The sequence below is a fragment of the Pyxicephalus adspersus genome, chromosome 5 (genome assembly GCF_032062135.1).
Source record: "Pyxicephalus adspersus chromosome 5, UCB_Pads_2.0, whole genome shotgun sequence".
Classification (NCBI taxonomy): Eukaryota; Metazoa; Chordata; class Amphibia; order Anura; family Pyxicephalidae; genus Pyxicephalus; species Pyxicephalus adspersus.
Window position 1 is genome coordinate 33504287 of NC_092862.1, and position 19362 is coordinate 33523648.

Here is a 19362-nt window from a genome sequence, read left to right on the forward strand (position 1 = left end):
TTAGTAGTTTTGTTTTCTTTAATAAAATGTATAATTTGTTGTTTTATGAAATGATAAAACAATCAGTTGGTAGACTTCACTAAATGCAACCTTCCTACCGATACCCCCCTTAGCAAACAGCTGTTGTATCAGAAGAAAAAAAAAAGAAAAGCTTACTACTTGGATAAATCCAGAATTCCCTGACAGGTGTAGGTTGTTCCTTTAATGTACTTTACATCAGGCTAGTGAAACCACTCACAAATGATGCCAGACCTAATTTAGCAACAGTCTAGGCTCACAATAAATGAAAGGGGTGGTCATGGGCAAAATATTACAAAGGAGAGAACCCAATGATACCACAGGTCCACCAGACTGGAGATGAGGTTGGGAATGCAAGTTGTTGGAGATGGATAATGCTTTCGTCCAGGAACTACTATGTCAGGCATGCCAGGGAAAAAAACTAAATGCACTTCAAAAGGGAAAAGGTGATGCGCTATTGACTCAATTTAAACAAAGGCTATAGTCCAGATTTAACTACATGTACATAGAGCAATTTATGAACACTTACCCTGATACTCTCACTATACTAGAAGTGTTACCTTTAAAGTTTGAGTGTAAACATTTATCACACTTGTGCCACTTAACACTCTTCAGGCCAAGATAATTTGTCCCTGAAGACCTCAAGAAAATCAGCATTTCCACTTGACACCTATCAATTTCCCTGGCCCCCTGCAGTGCTTACTGGTTTCTTCTGCAAACCATCACGTTACCTCCTATACTGTTAATATTTCTGGGGTACTGTAATATACACATTCACCAGCACTTCTAAATTTCTTCCGTTTCTTATATGAATGCTGTAAATATATTCATGCTAGTTGAAAAATAAACATAGATTAAAACCTCAGAGTTTCAATAGTGGTGACATGGTGAAAGATAATTATAATGTGTTAAATAAAATAAATAAAAATCCCTAATAGCAGCTCATGTATCCCCCTTTATTTTCCATTAAACCCCCTTCCCCAGCAAAACCCCTATAAGCAACTTCCCCATTCACAGACTCCAATTTTATTGGAACATTTGCCAGATCTTATATACATGGACACCACCCTACTAAGTCCTCCTAAGCTTCCCTTTGGCTGCATCATGTCACACATTGGTGCCAAGAAAGCCGCTAGCAGAGCTTTCCCTGACTTTGGGATGCCACGGTACCCAATGTCTAACAGGGCATACTAGTAGTTGTTCTATAGAGCTCTGGGGAACACAGCAAAGTGAGTCCGCCAGGGTGTGCAGTCCTTGAGACATCCCCAAAGTACCTGTAACCAAACTGAGATTTTAAAACTTTAAAAGGTATTACTACATGACCCAGTAATGAACTGTTAAGATGAATTAGTGGGACAACCATTCGTAAGGTATATGAGCTCTTCTAACATTTTATGCATAGTGAGGTACAGCCAAATCAGTCTGCCAGGCCAAACAATCAGATCTGTTGTCACAAGACCAATTTAGTTCTAACATCCTTATAAAAAAAATAACATGATGACCTAAAAGAGGGATAACACGTTGCAAAATGTTCTGGCTTGGTGCCGAGTTTCTGATGTAGCCATTGGTTCTCACTATTCAATAACATGTTTCACTAGCCATAAATGTGACAAATGGCGAAAGCTTCAGTTGTCAGCTCTTCATGAACACAGTTCCTAAAAATAGGGATCCAAAAATATTCTCAGAACAATCTATGAATAGCTGTATTCATAAAGCAATGTCTTTCATTTAGTGAAACAAAGTAATTAAAAAAAAGAGCTACATCCATTTATAACCATATTGTCTGGTCTTAAAAAGAATTAACATACATTAAACAGTCATAGTTTACATTTTTATCATACTTTATCTATTTACAGTAAACATTTCATATTTGCAAGTTTTTAGCTGAGGTCCCTCCATTGCCTAAGTGGGTTTATAGATGCTGCAGACTATAAATGGCTAAGTTTTAAGCTCAGAGGTTTACAGTAAAATTATGTTAATTGTGAATAATTGGAATGTGTTAGGTACTGAGGATTAATATGGAAAAAAGACCATATAACCATTTGGTGGTCATTTATGAGTGAAAGTAGTTTTCTTTATCAGGCATAATCATTGGTGCCTGATAAATGTTTGGCAGTATAATTATCCCTAAATGCACACAGAGAGGTTGGTGCATTGTGCTAATTACTGAAGCTTTCCGAGTTCAAGATCAACTAAAACTAATAGCAATGTAGAGGTATTGTTAGCTCAGGGTTTTGTATATGTGTCCATTGTCCATGTCTGGTCCCTGCTTTTGAATGGTAAACTTTATGCACAATCCTGGGGAAAAAACCTCACTAACCTATCTAATTTAAAATGTACAGCATGTAGAGGCATTTTTTCTTTTTGGTTAAGGCAGGGAAGGATGTACACACGTACAATAATTGTTGTAGAAAATGATTTTTCACGATCCTTTCCAAAGATAAACGACTGCACTACGCATGAACGAGTGCTGTACTTGCAGCAGTGTTCTGCTCCATGAAGAGGGGAGGGGGAGAGCGGCTGAGGAGATCCACCTGTTTATTCTGGTGACCCCTTTCACAAATACAGAAAATAAGGGAAAAAACAACATTCTGAGTTGTCATCTCAACAACATGTGAAATAAAATCCTCCAGGGGGTCCACAAGGACATGGACATGTCTCAGGAACAATGGTTTGGATGAAAAAGGTGTTCAATTTGGAAAGATACTCTCCTATTTTTTGGTGATGGACAGAAAGTGGAGCAACAATGACCCAATAGGGGTTTTAACTTTTCCAATCACAGGCAGGAGAGTCCAATCCAAAAAAAATCTGAGGACAGGCCAAACCAATCACATACTGAGGACAAAGGGATGAGAATAATGTAACAAATCCTTTTGCAGGTAAAACATCACCTATACAAGTATGTCAACTGATAATATTTACCTATAAACTGAAGTTCAGCTTTATATAAATAAGACTTCTTTAACTGCACATTACACTGCTTTATTTCACTTAACTTCACCTTTCTCCATCTTTAACTTCACCTTTCTCCATTTTTGTACACTTAATCACACATTTTAGTTTAAGCACAACTAAATATGAAAACAAAAAAAAGTTCTAACCCTGCAGGTCTTTTGGTTTGCAGAACGGACAATCGATGTCCTTTTTGCAATAAAATAAATACACTTGCCTGATAGCAGTTTTTTTTATACTCACCTGTCCTCACTCCATTACAGGCACTATCATCTATTTCTGATCCTAATCCGGACTTTATATTTCTGGCCATCTTCATTGCCCAGGCCTAGGAAGTCATAGGCCCCCTGGATGAATATGGGAGTTCATTTGGTTGCCATCCTGCACTGAGCTGTGCATATGCTTATACTTGTAATAAAAGATTACAATCATGCAGTGACATGCATAAGGGACATTGTCAGTCCCTTCTACAAAACAAAACAAAATCCTGTCTGCCCGCACTTTTGAAATCTAGAACTGTAGTTCCGCTTTAATCAGGTTGCTGACATGAGTCTTGTCTTATATAAAAACAGAAATCACTTTGGTAGACAAACATAAACAAGTAATATTTGTCCCCCAATGGATCACATTTCAATAATTTCTTGTTAATTTGTATGCAGACCATCTTTGGCATATCAGTGTACTCACAATATAGTTCCCAGCAGGGCTCTATACACTTTTAACAAACTTTGCTGCAGGCAATCAGCTTTGTTGTGACCATAACCAAGAAATGCACCGATATTGTAACTTTGGTGATCACTGTTACATTGTAAAAGTCTGTACACTTCTTTATCTGGGAAATTGAAGTCAAATACTCACATTACAATCCCTGTAAATATGGGAGAAATAAAATCTCCATCTATGCATCAGTGAGACCCACTTGGTGTAATCTATTCAGGCAGATTAATCATGACTCCCAGGAGCACCATTATACTTCAAGGACAGGTTGATGTTTCATATTTCACCAGCAGACTCTTCTGCCGTGTCAGGGTCCCTGAAAACTAGAATTTCTCTTGCTGCCATTTTTTTTACAAACTGACATTTATAAGGTCAACAAACCTTTTAATGTTTAAAATGAATCATGAAACAGAAAATGCACAGAAAATAAAATGAATTAATTGGAACATTTTCCCACAGTTTCTTTTGATCCATGGAAAGGCTGCATTGAGATGTACAGACTATATGTACTAAATCAGGGGTGCCCACACTTTTTTGGCTTGTGAACTACTTTTAAAATGACCAAGTCAAATTGATCTACCAACAATAAAAACCTGGACTTAATTAATCCTGTGCAAGGTAGAGCTTATTTTGAAAGGCAGGGCTCTGCGATCTGCTCATGTTGCCTTTGCGATCTACCAGTGGATCGCGATCCACCTGTTGGGCACCCCGGGACTAAATCCTCTTCATAGGCCTTGGTCAGGGTGAGTTGCTGCCCAGACATGCATGTGCCACAGAGATCACACTGCCCCTTTATGAGCGTAAGTACAATTGGGCACTGTGTGCTTTTGTGATATACAGAGAAATGGCATCCCATCCTCGCCAACCATAAAATAATCACAGCTTAATTTAGACGGAGACAGGGACTTGTGTTTCTCTTTATTCATCCATCAAGTAATGCATGAACATAGCTGAAAGTAATTTATTACATAACTAGCTGGCACTATACAGGGCTATAGTGTATGCCTAATAGGTTCTAAAAAACTTTACTGAAGCAAGGTGGTAACCAGCAGCAACTACTAACATCAGCTTTGACAAGGGCCAAGTTACATAAGCAATGTTTAGTTGTGCAATTGTTAATATTTTAGTACAATTGTGCAATTGTTAAAATTGTTAGTACAAAGGCAGACTGGGGGCTATGAGCAAGGAGCTATGAAAATTTTGCTCCATGCAAACGATGAACTACATGTCACTGTCATTAAAATCCTGCAATGCTAACCATATACTATAGATTTTATTATTATCCAAGATGCTGATCTCCAAGTTATTATGACATTAAATTATTAAAATAAAAAAAACTAATGTCCTAATTCTTACAATCCTATTTTTAGGGCTTATTTTGATTGGTTGCTATAATTCTGAACACATTACTGTATCAGGTTACAAAAATGATGATAAGCATTTCATTCTATTACTTCATTCTAAATTATTGGGCAGCAACCAAGCCACTAAGGTTATATAATGGTGCAAAAAACAACATGCAGTTATCCACAGCAATCATTCCAAGGGAAACATAACTAAGCAATGGGTTACTGTGCATTGATATTGTCTTTTATATACAAATATATATGCAAGAGCCATTGTGTAAAAATATTATTGTATTTTTTTCAGAAAGAAAAAAGTTTATAAATATTTACACTCTGGATGTCACCAAAGCTTATATATTCCCAAACAATTCTATTGCTGACAATACACTTGGCAATTAAAATCTGGAACTATCCCTGTTCCAATTTGGAAAATAGTAATTAAACCTTTTAGATTTTTTTGTTTCAAATGAAGTAAAATCAGAAAATCAAAAAGCACTAAAACCAGTATTTTGTTTGATTTTACTTGATAGCTGAAACTGGGAAATAATTAAATAGTGTATGGTGCATTGCTGCAAGTGCAACATTTCTTCCAAACTTTTTTTTTAATGGAAAAGTTTCCAGAACTGCCAAGTATATGAGCAGTTATATAGGTTCATTATGTCCCCCAGTCTATTTCAGTGTCACCTTTTGTTTGCACTTCTTTGGTTCCTCCTGATAATCCCTTTTACTCTGGCTGTCTGAGCAGTGATAGAAATAATCCCCCATCCCCCAAACCATCCATTACTTACGGAGACAAGGAACTCCAGAGTCCCCACATAGTCCCTCTCAGTCTTCAATAGTTCACTCAGCACACAGACCCTGAGCCGGAGCTGCCTGTCCACATCCCTTCCATCACTTCTATGATGTTCCTCAGTCATAATGATCCAAAAAAAGTGCTGAATCCCTACAAAGCACACAACTTTTCCAAACTTCCAGTGCACCAAATCCAACTTTCTATCACTGTTTCTTCTTCAAAGCCATTGCTGCTGCTCCAAGTTATGATAGATCCTTGCAAATGAATTCCTGTAAAGTTTAAAAACAAGAAAAGAAAAGTTTCCCTCTGCAAATATCCAGCCAGTGGTTTGGGAGCAGAGCAAGCAAAATTTGGACTTTAATCAAAAGATTGCATCCATGTGACTCCAGCCCCTTCATCCTGGAAGCAGCCTCTTCCCCCACCACCCACCCCCAACAGTGCTGTCCCCTCCTTCATCCAACAATGAATGGCAGGAAACCTTGGGAAGTCTATCATGCCAACAATGCCCCCTGTACACAAGGACAGCCTGAGCATGGGACAGAGATGGCAAAAGGATGTCTGAGCTGCAGTTCAAGTGTGGGGCAGAGGCACAAGTCTTCCTAAGCACAGGCTGAGCTCTGATTTCCAGGGATGATAGACTGCAAACAACTTCCAAATTTGTGTGTGAGAGACAGAAGTTTAGCTCTTAGTTTAGCTACCCCCCTTCTTGTAATCAGGGCACTGGGAGCTCCTGCAAATGCAATTAAACACAGGAAAGAAAAGTCATTTGCAGCATTCTCAGCAATGCAATGTTCCTTTAGGTCTAAAGGATGGGAGATGGAAACTGCTAGCAGATGTGTGCACAGTCAGCAGGATTAAGTTGCTGAGGGCAAGTACCACTAAAGTTTACTTTTATGTCATGTAGAGTTTTCAGAGGGAATCAAACAACAGTATGGTGAAGAAATGTAATCAAGGTCTGCCATGTCCAAAAATAAATTCATTCTGTAGTCCCTTAGGTTGCCCAAAGCAGAGATGTGTCCCCTAGGACAGGTTGGGTGTGTGTATTGCCAAATCTAGATTGTTGTTTCTGCAAACAGCAACAATGATGTGTTGGAGACCATAGCAACTATTCAAATTTAAAGGGACGCAGAATTTATTATATGAAAAAATAATCTCTACATGCTGGGTATTTAATGAAATAGTAAGCTTGATGAACAATCTTTCCATAGTTAGGGGAGTTTCAAGTAAAAATATTAATATTATTTTATTTAATATTATTTATATAGCGCCAATTTATTACGTAGCACTGTACATTATTCAGGGATGCCAACATCTCCACTGCACTCCGTGGTTTAATTTGGATGCAGTGGTTACAGTGGTCACACATGCATTGATATTATTAGTATTATTATTAAACAGTATTTATATAGCGCCAACATATTACGCAGAGCTGTACATTAAATAGGGTTGCAAATGACAGACAGATACAGACAGTGACACAGGAGAGGTCCCTGCCCAGAAGAGCTTACAATCTACAATTAGCCTAAAATCGCTAAATAGCAACCATCATTGATTTTTAATGAGAAAATTATCCCTGTTTGCCAGAAGGATTTTTATTTTCATCTTGTTAGCTGGATCCTGTATGTTTGTCCTTACATGAGACTCTGAACATATGGTATGAAATCAAAAGAATAGAATTGTGACATTGCAGCTGGCCCCTGGGTGTAAGCAGAAAAAGGAGAAAAAGAGTACAAAGAGAGAGAGGGTTTTTTTGGGCTGATTATAGTTACTGTAATACATAAACCATATAAGGCAAATATTGACAAAATATTTATACAGTGTAACAGTTTTTGTGAAGCTCAGTTTATCCCGTCTTTCCACATTAGGGGCATGCAGACAAGAGGGGGTTAATAGCATTAGACAGGCACTTCTGACTGTGAAAACTAGAAAATAGATCCCGGTGGGTCAGACAAACTGGATCTAAATGCAATACCCTAGTGGGTGGGGTCCTTAAGTCTCTTAAACCCGACACGTTTCGCCATATCGGCTTACTCAGGGGAACTTGAGACATATATGAATCTGGACTGGAGAGGTGTAATGTCAATCAGGATGAGAGTAGTAATCCGGATTACAAGTTTAATGTGAGATCTATAGTTTATTCATGAGTAGTACATTTTTATAATAAGTCACAAATTTACATTAGATTAGGGTTTCCTTATAGGTACTGATCCAATGTTCTTTTTACAACACTGATGTGTTGAGTTGTTATATTGATCTTATTTAGGGTACAATTTTTAAATTTTTCCTAAAAGTATTCGCTTATTTAAAGAAGCACTTCTATGTTAGGGAATAAAGATCAATTCCATCAGTGTTGCAGTACAGAAAATGGAGCAACCTCCAGGGAAATCTTCAAATTAGGGGAAAATTGCATAAGGACAAGGTCTGTGGTGATGGCGTTCTAGGTGATGGCGTTCAACTCTTGAGGTTGTCCTAAACCGTTCAGTTTTTAAGCATCGTTAAGGTGATATTTGCTAAATATTCATCCCCTGAAGATGCAGGTTTTCCTGCGAAATGCGTTAGAAAATTTGTGGTTGATAATTATTAATAATTACTCACCTTTTTTAATCTGGATGTGTATCCTCTAAAGTTATATTCATATTTTATGTATTAATATAAGTGCAAAATGTTACTAGATTTGAACTATTTAGTAAATAAAAGTTTGGGATTTGTTAACTGATATTGATGTAGCCACAGTAACTCCCTACATTGGATCTCTCTCCTACCTCTGTAATCTTTGTAGGGTTCTCCTTCTCTACATATACTGTAACTAAGATAGGGAAGTGGCAAATTGGCAACAGTCTTTGAGACTGCTGATTTTTTTTATGTTTTAACTCAAAAAAGTTACAACCCAAAGCTCCTACACTAAACCATTTAGTGGGCTGACCAACAATTTTCAATTCTGCTCTGGGTAATTGCATCTGATTAATCAAATATCTGTATATGTGATAAAGTTGTAGGTCAGGCTGATTACATGATCATTTGTAATAGATCAGCAGACTGGTTACATTTGTAACACATTTTCAGTCAATCTTTTTAGTCAATTACTAAATGCAACATAATACCAAATGTTACATATGTCAATATTTAACTGATGATTTGAAATTATTAATATTCAAACTGATTCCAAATTGCTATATGCATGACCATCTATGGGTACGTTGAAAAATAGAATAGGGATAGGATTGAACCTCTGCCCTTCTTTTACTGCTACCCAGGGCTTCCTTTCAGCAATTTTATCTCAGTGTCAGTGCTGGTGACAATAGTAGGAAGTAACAAAAAACTTTCAACAGTTTACAGAGGGCTTACCCATATTCTGCAAAATCATACTGCTGGACAATTAACCCTGACCTAGAATTCAGTAATAGTGAAGTGTTGAATTTCTGTTATCTGATATTTTATGTGGCTTGCATTAAAAAATCCCAATCAATTTAAATTGACTGCAATGCACCTAACATGAAGCATGCCGCACATTTTCTAGCACATCACAAAGTACAGATTGTTCACATTTGTGTCATGCATTACAGTGTATGTGTGCAGCAGTGTGTTGTGTTAGTGTGTTAATGAGTGATTATTATTATTATTATGATTATTAATAAACAGTATTGATATAGCTAAAACAAGTAAGGCTTGAAAATGACAGGCAGATACAAACAGTGACACAGGAGGAGGAGAGGACCCTGCCCAGAAGACCTTACAATCTAAGAGGTGAGAGTAGCAGCATACACTTAGAGTCAAAATGAATGGCCATGTAATGCACCCCACTGACCGTGAACTTGCAGTAATGTAGAGGGAAAATTTTACAGTTCATTACAGCAACACATAAGTGTGAACACCTAAATGGTGACAACATTATTGCCAGTACAGGAAATGAAGATAAATCTAACTAAGCCCTGGGCAACAATAAAAACCTGGCAGGGGTTCCAAGCCTTTTGCCACTTTATCTAAAGCTTTGGTTAGACAAATTTAAACTTTTTCAAATTTATTTAGAATGGAAATACAGTGAAACCTTATTAAAGCTTAAAGGTGTCCATGGGCAATATCTGACTGTTTACAATTGATTGCTGAGCCAGTTCAGGGAAAAACAATTTATTGGGAAATATATAATATAACAAATATATAACAAATATTTTCCTTCCTAATGGTTGTTTTCTCACAGTGCCAGCCATGACAGTATACACAAACATGTAGGTTTATGTATTGTCAGGTTATACTTGGCATTATGCCTCACTGTATGCACTTTATTAGTACAACCCCAGCTAAAACAAAATTCTTTCAATTGGATTACATAAAACAATGAGTTTTAGTGTCCCCACCAAAATCTCTATTGCTATGTATTAAAAGAAACATTTACAGTTTAGTGCTGGCGAGCAGAGCTGTGATCCGACAATCAGAGCTATGGCTCTCATTTGGTGATGCAGCCGTGTCCTTTGTATGCCCCCTTTTTTATTTAGCCAGTCACTGGCCATTTACAGAATACAGATAGGCCATTACTCATTTTGTGCTTTGTTGAGCTGTACTGTTCGCCAACTTTAAACCATTTTTTTTTTTTTACGGGTACTTTTAATTTACCTAAATAGTTTTTGGGAGACTGTTACAAATTTTCTTATCCGGAGATCCTGTTTATGGACAACAGCATTAGACCCCTGCCTCTCAGTTAGCAGCAGCCTTGTCAGTTTGCTATGCTTACTTTCTTTAGTTAGGCGACAGACACACGCGCAATAATTATTGTTGGAAAACAAACGATTAACGATCAATCAATGATTATTCAGAATTATTTTGAATGATCGTATAGTGCACGTTTCTGTACATGCTGTAATGCTACATTCAAATATAATCCACCAATAATGTACACACACTAGATACGATTGCACGATTCAGGGAGTGACCTATACCGGAGAAAGTATATCACAGAACCATCCACGATCACTGAACAACCGTACGGCGATCGGCCATTAATCGTTTGTTTCCAACGATAATTACTGCACATGTGTATTTAGCCTTAGTCATTGGGCTGCCAATCTGGTAACCTGATAATAAGCCCAAATGTCAAATAGTCATGGCTCATATGGAGGTCTCATTTAGTCCTTATTGGACACCTGGCTCACCCCTTTAACCCTAGCTAACCCTAGCAGCAAGCCCTTGACTACTGTAGCTAACCTGGGGGGGGGGGGGGTATATGCGTAGCCCCAAAATAAATGAAATGATTTATTTCTTACAAAATAAATGAGATATTCCTATTACTTTCTTTGAAATGGAGACTTTATATGACATTCAACTGTCATTCAAATACACGTATTAAATCAAATAACAATAGTCTAATTATATATAATATTTTTTTTTTCCCAGAAAAGGTGTCACAGTTATCACAATTCTTTACCAATCACTAATATGTGCTTTTCAGTCTATGTTCAGTTTACTATTCTTTACAGCTTCTGTTCCAGGGCTGTTTGTGTTTAGGTGCACTTCCTAAGCCACATGATATAATTTTACTGTCGTTTTAGGTAACAGTTTAGGAATGATTGCTGTAGGGCACATGGAGAGGAGGGGGCAAGTGTAAGGCACCTGTACAAACCCCAAATTTGGGCCCAAGATGATCACAAGTGTATACAGGCCTTAATCAACTTCCTTCCTGGATATGTCTTTTTTCTACACACAAAATAAAACAAACATTTTTGATCTGACAATTAAAATGCCCCATGATATATATTCCTGTAGATTGAAAATGCTGAATATCTACAAATAATTTTAATATCCAAAATTATCTATAGTTAGTTTAGAGTTATCTCCTTCTATTGATCCTGAAATTATTATTCTCATTCTGGTCTTCATGGTAATACCCAATATGTATAACTCGTGTTTGAGGTTGTAGGTGTGGGGACATGAGTTCTTTTTTTGTTATTTGATTTGTTTTAACAATTTTATTTTTTTTTACTTTTTTTACTAAAATGTATTGCCATCACATTGGGGGCTGACAATCTCACTACATAATAGCATTGTTGAGGGGTGACAGACAAATTCTCTTTTTAATGGCTAACTGGGACCTAGCCGATAATAACTCTCATGCTCAAGAAATTGAATTACTGGTATTATTAGCTTCTTATATAAGACAACCAAAAATGAGATTACACCAGGTGAGGTTCAGTGTAGGTTTATTTTTTTAGTCACACTAGAAAAAGACAATGCTTCTTCTCCACTCCAGCTGAAGGTTTCACAACACTTAAAAATCAATCTACCTGTACATAATTTTTCTAAAAAATGTTTTATACATGTGTGTTTACATTTGAATCTGAACTCACTCTACAAGAACTCAAAATTGAAATCTGTTGCATCCTGTATCTGGTGTGTTCAGAAACATAATTTTCATGGTCAATAATTAAAAAACAGTAGTTAAGTCATAACATTTATTAATACATATTAAATCCAAGATTTTGAAAAACATTTGCATTTGTTACGTTTTGAAAATGTGTTTCATATTTTGTTTATTACAGTTGATATTGACTAGAATCTCTGTTGTTCTCACTGAATCCTGTTTGGGAAATTTAGGTTTACTTCCCATCCTTGGGCCCTTCAGGAATGGAAGTTGTATCTGAGAATGCAGTCCTCTATTCTGTATCTGTTTTAAGCATTCTGGGTTGCTCTTTTGTAGTAAATATCACTTTATGTTAGGCAACACAATTCTGTGTATGAGAATGCATGTGAGTCACGTATGTCAGGTATGGTTACTGGTTATTCCTCATTGCTGAAAATGGTACATATATAAGGGACTTCTGCATTGTCTTGTTCCCATGACCTTTTCATTAAGGAGCAAGCCTTGAGTAGGAGATTCTAATTCGCCTAATGTCAGGCAGAGAGAGGTTTATGTTTTTCTGTGGGTGCAGTACACAGCTCCATCCTTTCAAGCCAGGTCATATGGCTCCCTTTGAAGATGTCTAGTAAGATAAACAAAAAAACAGATGCCACAAAGCATTACCCAGGCCAATTCCACTAGATGTGTCATTTCTGCTTGGTGTATAATGTAATCTTAGATTACTTGCTTAGATTTCTTAAACTTGCTGGATGGAATAACCATGATAGTGGTCAGATATGTAGACACAATCTGACCACTAAAAGATATTTATTATAAAAGAGCTTTCTACAAAGATAAGTGTTTTATTCGGCAGTGCATGCTGGTTCCTTATGGTTTCTATACCATGGTTTCTATATGTGAATTAATATCAAACAACAAGCCATGGTGTTCAGGATCTGAAATACTCAGATTGTTGGACAAATTGATCATCTGTTTATGCAATACACATAACTAAGGATCAAATGAAACTGTGAAAAGAGTGAAGTACCTGAAGTGATGTTACAACAGAACACTGTTGTAAGCACAGGCCAGAAGTTAACATTTACAGAACAGGAAAAGTTGCGTCTTCTGCCCTCCATACAATGTTATGCATGTGTTGCAATTGGCCATCGTATGACATTGGCAGATTCAACACACATGGACAAACAGTTCACAATGATTGCAAAAGACAATACAAGTTTTCAGTCCAGATCCCTCTGGCTGTTTAATGTGATGGGTACAGCAGTTATTGAACATTACACACAAAGTTTGAATGATTTGTGGATTTTGCAAAAGAATTATTAGATGACCATCAACAGTATAAAGAAGACATTAGACTTTTTGCACATGCTCAGTAATTGTCACTGGAAATGTTCATTAGTGATCATTTTCAGCAACAGTAGGAATGAATGTGTGTTCTAAGTAGAGGGGAGGATGAGAGGGAAAGCACCCCACTGCCCTGTCCCAATAGTGAAAAGTAGAGGTCAATAATGGCATGATGCATCTCAATCTAGCAAGGTGATTCACTAAAGAACAGTATGGGACAGCTGTTCTAATTCTAAATTTTCACCATGTGAAATGAAGGTTTTGAAGGTTTCAGTTATAACATATTGTTCTCCCTCCTGCATCTTAACCACCTAAGCGTTACACTGAGGTCTAGATTTCTGTACCAAAAGTGATCCACTGTTTTTCATGAAATTTTTTTTTAAATTGTAGACCTGTAACTTACAGAAATATGTCCGAAAAGGGGTTCTAGTAGATAATATGAATATAAAAACGCTGGATGAGCACAGGGGGACCAGGTAAGTAAGGATGTACAAAATCTCGGGCTTAACCATCCTTGCAGGTTTTTTTTGCCCGAGCGAAGGTCGGGCTTAACTGCAAGGAGGTTAAATCATTGCATTAAATCTATAAAAATAAATCTGAGGAAAACGTATAAATGTACATACTTTATACCCAGCCTTTGCACAGAAGAAGGTGGCTTTACAAACTTTCAGGTAAGATTATGGTAACTCTGAGCACCCCATATCTTAAGAGCACATGCTCCTGCAATGTGTTGGAGCATACTTTCACAAGGACTTGAATTTGTGTTCCTAGGATTTCTAAAAGTATCTCAGAAATGTGTAAGACTGCACAACCACCTATAACTTGAATATGTAATTACATCCAAATATTAGTACATCCAGCAAGTGACTGTATCCCTTCCTATTTCATGCTAATCAGTGTATAATCATAGAGTATCCGTCACTGATAAAACTATACATCAGAGGTTTCGCCCACACTTGGTGGAATAATTGTGACAATATACTGGCCTATGCAGCATGGATGGAATCCTATGTATGCCATATATATATTTTCAGCTTTTTTACTTACTTATATATAGCATTAATCTAGGCAATTTGGGTGTGTGAGTAAGGATGGTGGAGAAGAGAGGTGTAATGTAAAAGATGAACCCTTCAATTAGTGCAAAAAGCTATACGCATTTCAGGTGCAAAGAATGAGTACCTGCATCGGTGTAATTTCCCTTAATGCAAATGTATTATTGTTACATACTAGAACAGGGTAGCACAGAGTTAAAGGTGAAACTGATAACTTCTTGCACTTAATGTTAATACTAAGCAATCACAAAATATGATTATTAGAAACAAAACAATAGGAAATGACATAAGAAATGAGTGTACTATCGGTAGTAATCCTGCTATTCTAGAATTGTTGCTGGTGCACCTAAAGCAAAGCATGGAACAAAATACATTGTGCAAAACTGCTCTATCACCCTAAAAGTGACTTTAAAATGGAAAATTGCAATGAAGGAACTGAAATATTTTTCAAGTAGTTGTAATATCCATAGATCTTTCTTTTTTCCAAGTAGCCTGACTTTGGTTTTTAGAATGTCCTTCATGCTATGTAGTTTTTTTATTATGCTAAAGAAAACTCAGTTTTTTCATTTCTGCAACTATTTCCCTAGGATTTTCAACAATCTGTTCATTGCTGTGCTGCCATATATCACATTCAAAACCAGCAAGAGAAACATAACAATATCACAGCTGCAGATAGAGGAGTACTGTGTATTTACCTTTGTGCTTGTCATTTCCTCTCTCTCTCATTTCAGAAATCAGTGCAGATACTTCTGTGGTTAGCCATCTGTCTAACCATACATAGAGAAAAAAAATTAAGGAATGTTTTGTTGGAGTTAACCTGAAAGTATTACATTCAGCAAAAATGAGAGTTAGGGGTTCCTTATTTAGATAAGGTCCTAATGCCAGAAATCATTTTAAAATAACAACTAAATAAAAACTAGCCAAACCTCTTCTAAACTGGTTGTCCAAGGTAAATATGTATGTGGCTTTATGCCTGAAAAACAAACATTTATCTATATACAAAACCCAACAAGAAAATATACAAAGCCCTATAGTTACATCAAAGGGAAGTTGTGGTGTAACCATGATAGAATGGGGTTACCTGAGGCCGTTCTTGCCGTTCATAGGCCATTTCCAAAAATGAATTCCAAAATAAACACAAGCATTGACTTAAGTACATACCAATAAAGATGGCGTGTTATTCTTCATGTCATAGACCTGATTTGACAGACAACTTTTTACTGGCCTAAAAGTTGGAGCACTAATAGAAAAATAAAAATATATGTAGATGGCATGTTATTATGGCTAGTAGTTTATAATGTGTCTATATCTATATCCTTTTTTTCAGTTGGTAGACAATTTAGAGATTATGGGCAGGATTTAGTAAAGCTAAATACTGTATATTGCTATTTTAGCCATAACAACAGGTTCTCACTCTTCTCACCCACAGAAGAAACTTTCTTCCATGGGAACATCTGCTAAAACTAACTTTCTCTGAATACAATCCAGAATTGTTACCCTGTATCTGTGTACACAATTACTGTTATAACCATTATCTCAGCTACTATAGCTTTGTAAATTACAAAGAAGAGTTGGAGTATGGAACTAGACTTATGAGTTGAATTTTGTTTTGTTTTTTGTTTTGTTTTTTCGCTTTAGACTGTAAGAACATCTAGGATACCTTTAAATATCCAGAACCTTCACTTCTGCAAGTACTTAATAAATCATTATAGTAAATATATTGTAAATATATTGTAAAAACAAAAATAATACCTTCAATATGTATTTCAAAAGAACTGTCATGTTATAAGCATAACGTGTGTTTTTACTACAGCAAGAGGGAAATTCTAATTTGCTGTCTAGAACTGAAAGGAAAGATAGTTGCTGGCAGTTCCCTTTTATGTTTTGTTCCCATTGTTATCTCACCTCCACCTTCAGAGCTCAATTGTCTGAAAAAGACAAACTTATCTACCAAGTGTCTGATAGTAGGTAATTTGGATTCTGTTATTTGGTCACTTACACATTCTTTTTTCAAGAGGGCTTTGAACTGAATAATCAACTATTTATTATTTACAGCTCTTTCCCTCTGTCCTGTGCTATAAGGGACTAAAGTGGACTTAAGTGTAGTCATTTAACCCAGGAAGCCAGTGTATTGCCTTTAGAATTGTTAAATAGATAAATAGATCAATAGATATAAAAATAGTTCTATAACTTAGAAAAGAGGTGCTGGTATCTTGATCTACTACAGAATAAATATATTACACAACATATACTAAAGCATATCTGACTTTAATATAATGTTAAGGAACACAACATTTCCCACTAAGCTTCTTAAAGAAATAACTGGATGGTGTCCTAAAATTCCTGAAAGAATGAATGAGAGGTAGATGTCCACGTTTTAGTACTCTGAAAATGCTGTCTATCCACCACAAAGCACATCACACCTCTATATTTTTGCTGACTCCATGTTTGATGTGTGAATGTGGTATAAATAAACAAGCTGCAGTAGATAATTGGGTATTTTTTCCTAGAGTGATTTGTAACCACATTCACAAAGCAAAGTATGTTTCTTCGTGCAAGGTAAAAATTCTGTTTGCTAAATAAATATCCTTTCCTAAAGCCGCATACACACGTGCAAATATAGTCGTTGGAAAGGATCTTTCACCATCCTTTCCAACGACTAGGGACTGCACGATGCATGAATGAAAGCTGTACATACAGCCCCGTTCTGCTGTATGCAGAGGGGAGGAGGGAGAATGACGGAGTGGCACCCCGCTGTGCGCTCTCCTCCTTCCCTTGCATTAGGATCCTTCGTCTATCGTCCGTGGATCCGCCAGGACGGTCGTTCGGATGATGGACGACAGGCGCTGTACACACGACAGATTCTCATCCGATATCGGTTCTGAGCCGATTATCGGGCGAGAACCATTGGACGTGTGTACGTAGCTTAATTTAACTTGTTTAGTACATAAACCATTTGAGGTGCATAGCAGTTCAGATTTGTCAAAATATTGGTGATTTGCATTCCTTGTAGACACTGGAACTGTGATATACCAACACGCTAAAGAGAAAGTAAACTGAAAAGTGCTTAAAACAAAAAAATACACATACCTTCAATCCCACAAGGCAGACCGATCAATCTGGAGGTGTCTTCCATCAGGTTCCATCTCCGACCCAGCGTGCTGGGCGGCGCCATCTTCGCCACTTCTTCCTACTTCACCTAACCCTTTATGTAAATTGAAATTTCTGAGTTTAGGTACGCTTTAAGATAAAGGAAATACTAGGAGCTAATTCCCACCAGATGATTTTTGCTTCAAGGATATATTAATTCTGTACTTCACATACAATTAATATACTTTTTTTTTCAGCATATACTTGAAACTGTAACATGGTAACTGGTAAAAGGCCTCTGGGTTCAAGGGACTGAAATTGAGAGAATCAACAGTTTAAACTGCCCATCTGTAATGCGCCTGGGCACACAAACCACAACCAACTCCAGATACCCTTAAATCAGGCTTTATTCAATATCATACAGCACAGCAAGGGTTAAGTCCAATAAAGCAAAGTACAGGAGGATAAGGCAAATGCAGGTCAAGAACAATCCGAAGTCAGGGCAGGCAGCAAGCAGAATGGTCAGTAACAATCCGAGGTCAGGGCTGGCAGAGTTCAAGCAAGGTGAGTTTCAGACCAGGTCACTAAGGTAATGACAAACAGATAAACTTTAAACCACATAGAGACACACCCAAGCACACTGTGTTAACAGAGGCTATAGCGGGCAATGGGGTGATGGACAGGCTCTCCTTAAATAGCCAGGATGACCAATCACCTTGCGCCACCTGGCACTGTCTGATGGGAGACTGAGTAAATCCCCTGCAGCTGATTGGCCGCAGGGAATTCAAACTAACTATGTCCCGCCCTGGGGCGAAGCAGCCGAGTGCCACGCCCTCGGGGGGTACAAGAGGGACGCATGGTAACACGCGCACCTCTTCCCACAGTACCCCTAGGACGTGCACCACTTTGCACTTGCACAGTGCTGGGAGCAGGAACCACATTCAAAGGGATGCAAGGGCTGCTGCCTGGCTGATCAGTAATTAGTCCAGGGCGGATCCCTCCGCCTGCAGAGACAGACAAGCTGTGAGCAGAAGAGCAGCCTTGGTTATGCTGCTTGCTACTGAGGGGTCTCCCTCTGTGGCTGGGAACCCCAGGGACACCGCAGGCTCGCAGGGCGGGTAAGTTCCTTACACCATCAATATATTTTATAATAGAGTGTTAGATATAGTACTGATTCTGTTATAACAACTTAATAGCAAGCACTAATAGCTAGAGGAAACCATACAGAAAATCGATAAATAAAAACCCATTTAAATGCTATTTAAAACACTTTAAAATAGTTTAAAAAAAACCTTCAAAACTTTAATATCTCGACTAATTAAATTTCTTAGTTTACATTTTTCCTTGGAGTTTGAGTTTAGGTGTTGAAACTTCACATGAAAAATAATTGTTAGACTTCCCTGCATTTTCAATCATGTTAGGAAGATTCAGGTTACTGTTTTTTTCTTGAACCATAAGAGTTCTTGTGTGTGTTTATCCTCCACGTAAACTGGCAAATCTGAAAAGAATTTTAGTGAAATGAGGAAATGCTAAAGTGATGATTAATGAAAATAGGCAAAGAAATGATTCAAAATTATAAATACATATGAAGTGCTTTACTGGTAAAAATGTGAAATAAGTTTACCTTGCATTTGTAAAGTACACAATTTATAAATGTTGGTAGGCTCTGTAATTGCTTGTTTGGATTAGGATTTGGACATGTTT

The 19362-nt window shown here is 37.2% G+C and overlaps 1 protein-coding gene across 1 annotated transcript in view; it reads right to left on the reverse strand.

The window, feature by feature from the left end:
• The window catches only part of PREX2 (phosphatidylinositol-3,4,5-trisphosphate dependent Rac exchange factor 2), a 180269-nt gene extending 174058 nt beyond the window's left edge, over positions 1–6211 (reverse strand). Inside the window, exon 1 of the mRNA XM_072411080.1 lies at positions 5822–6211. Coding sequence (XP_072267181.1) covers positions 5822–5950 — 129 coding nt within the window. The 5' untranslated portion in view covers positions 5951–6211. The remainder of the gene's footprint in view (positions 1–5821) is intronic.
• Between the last annotated feature and the right edge of the window lie 13151 nt (positions 6212–19362).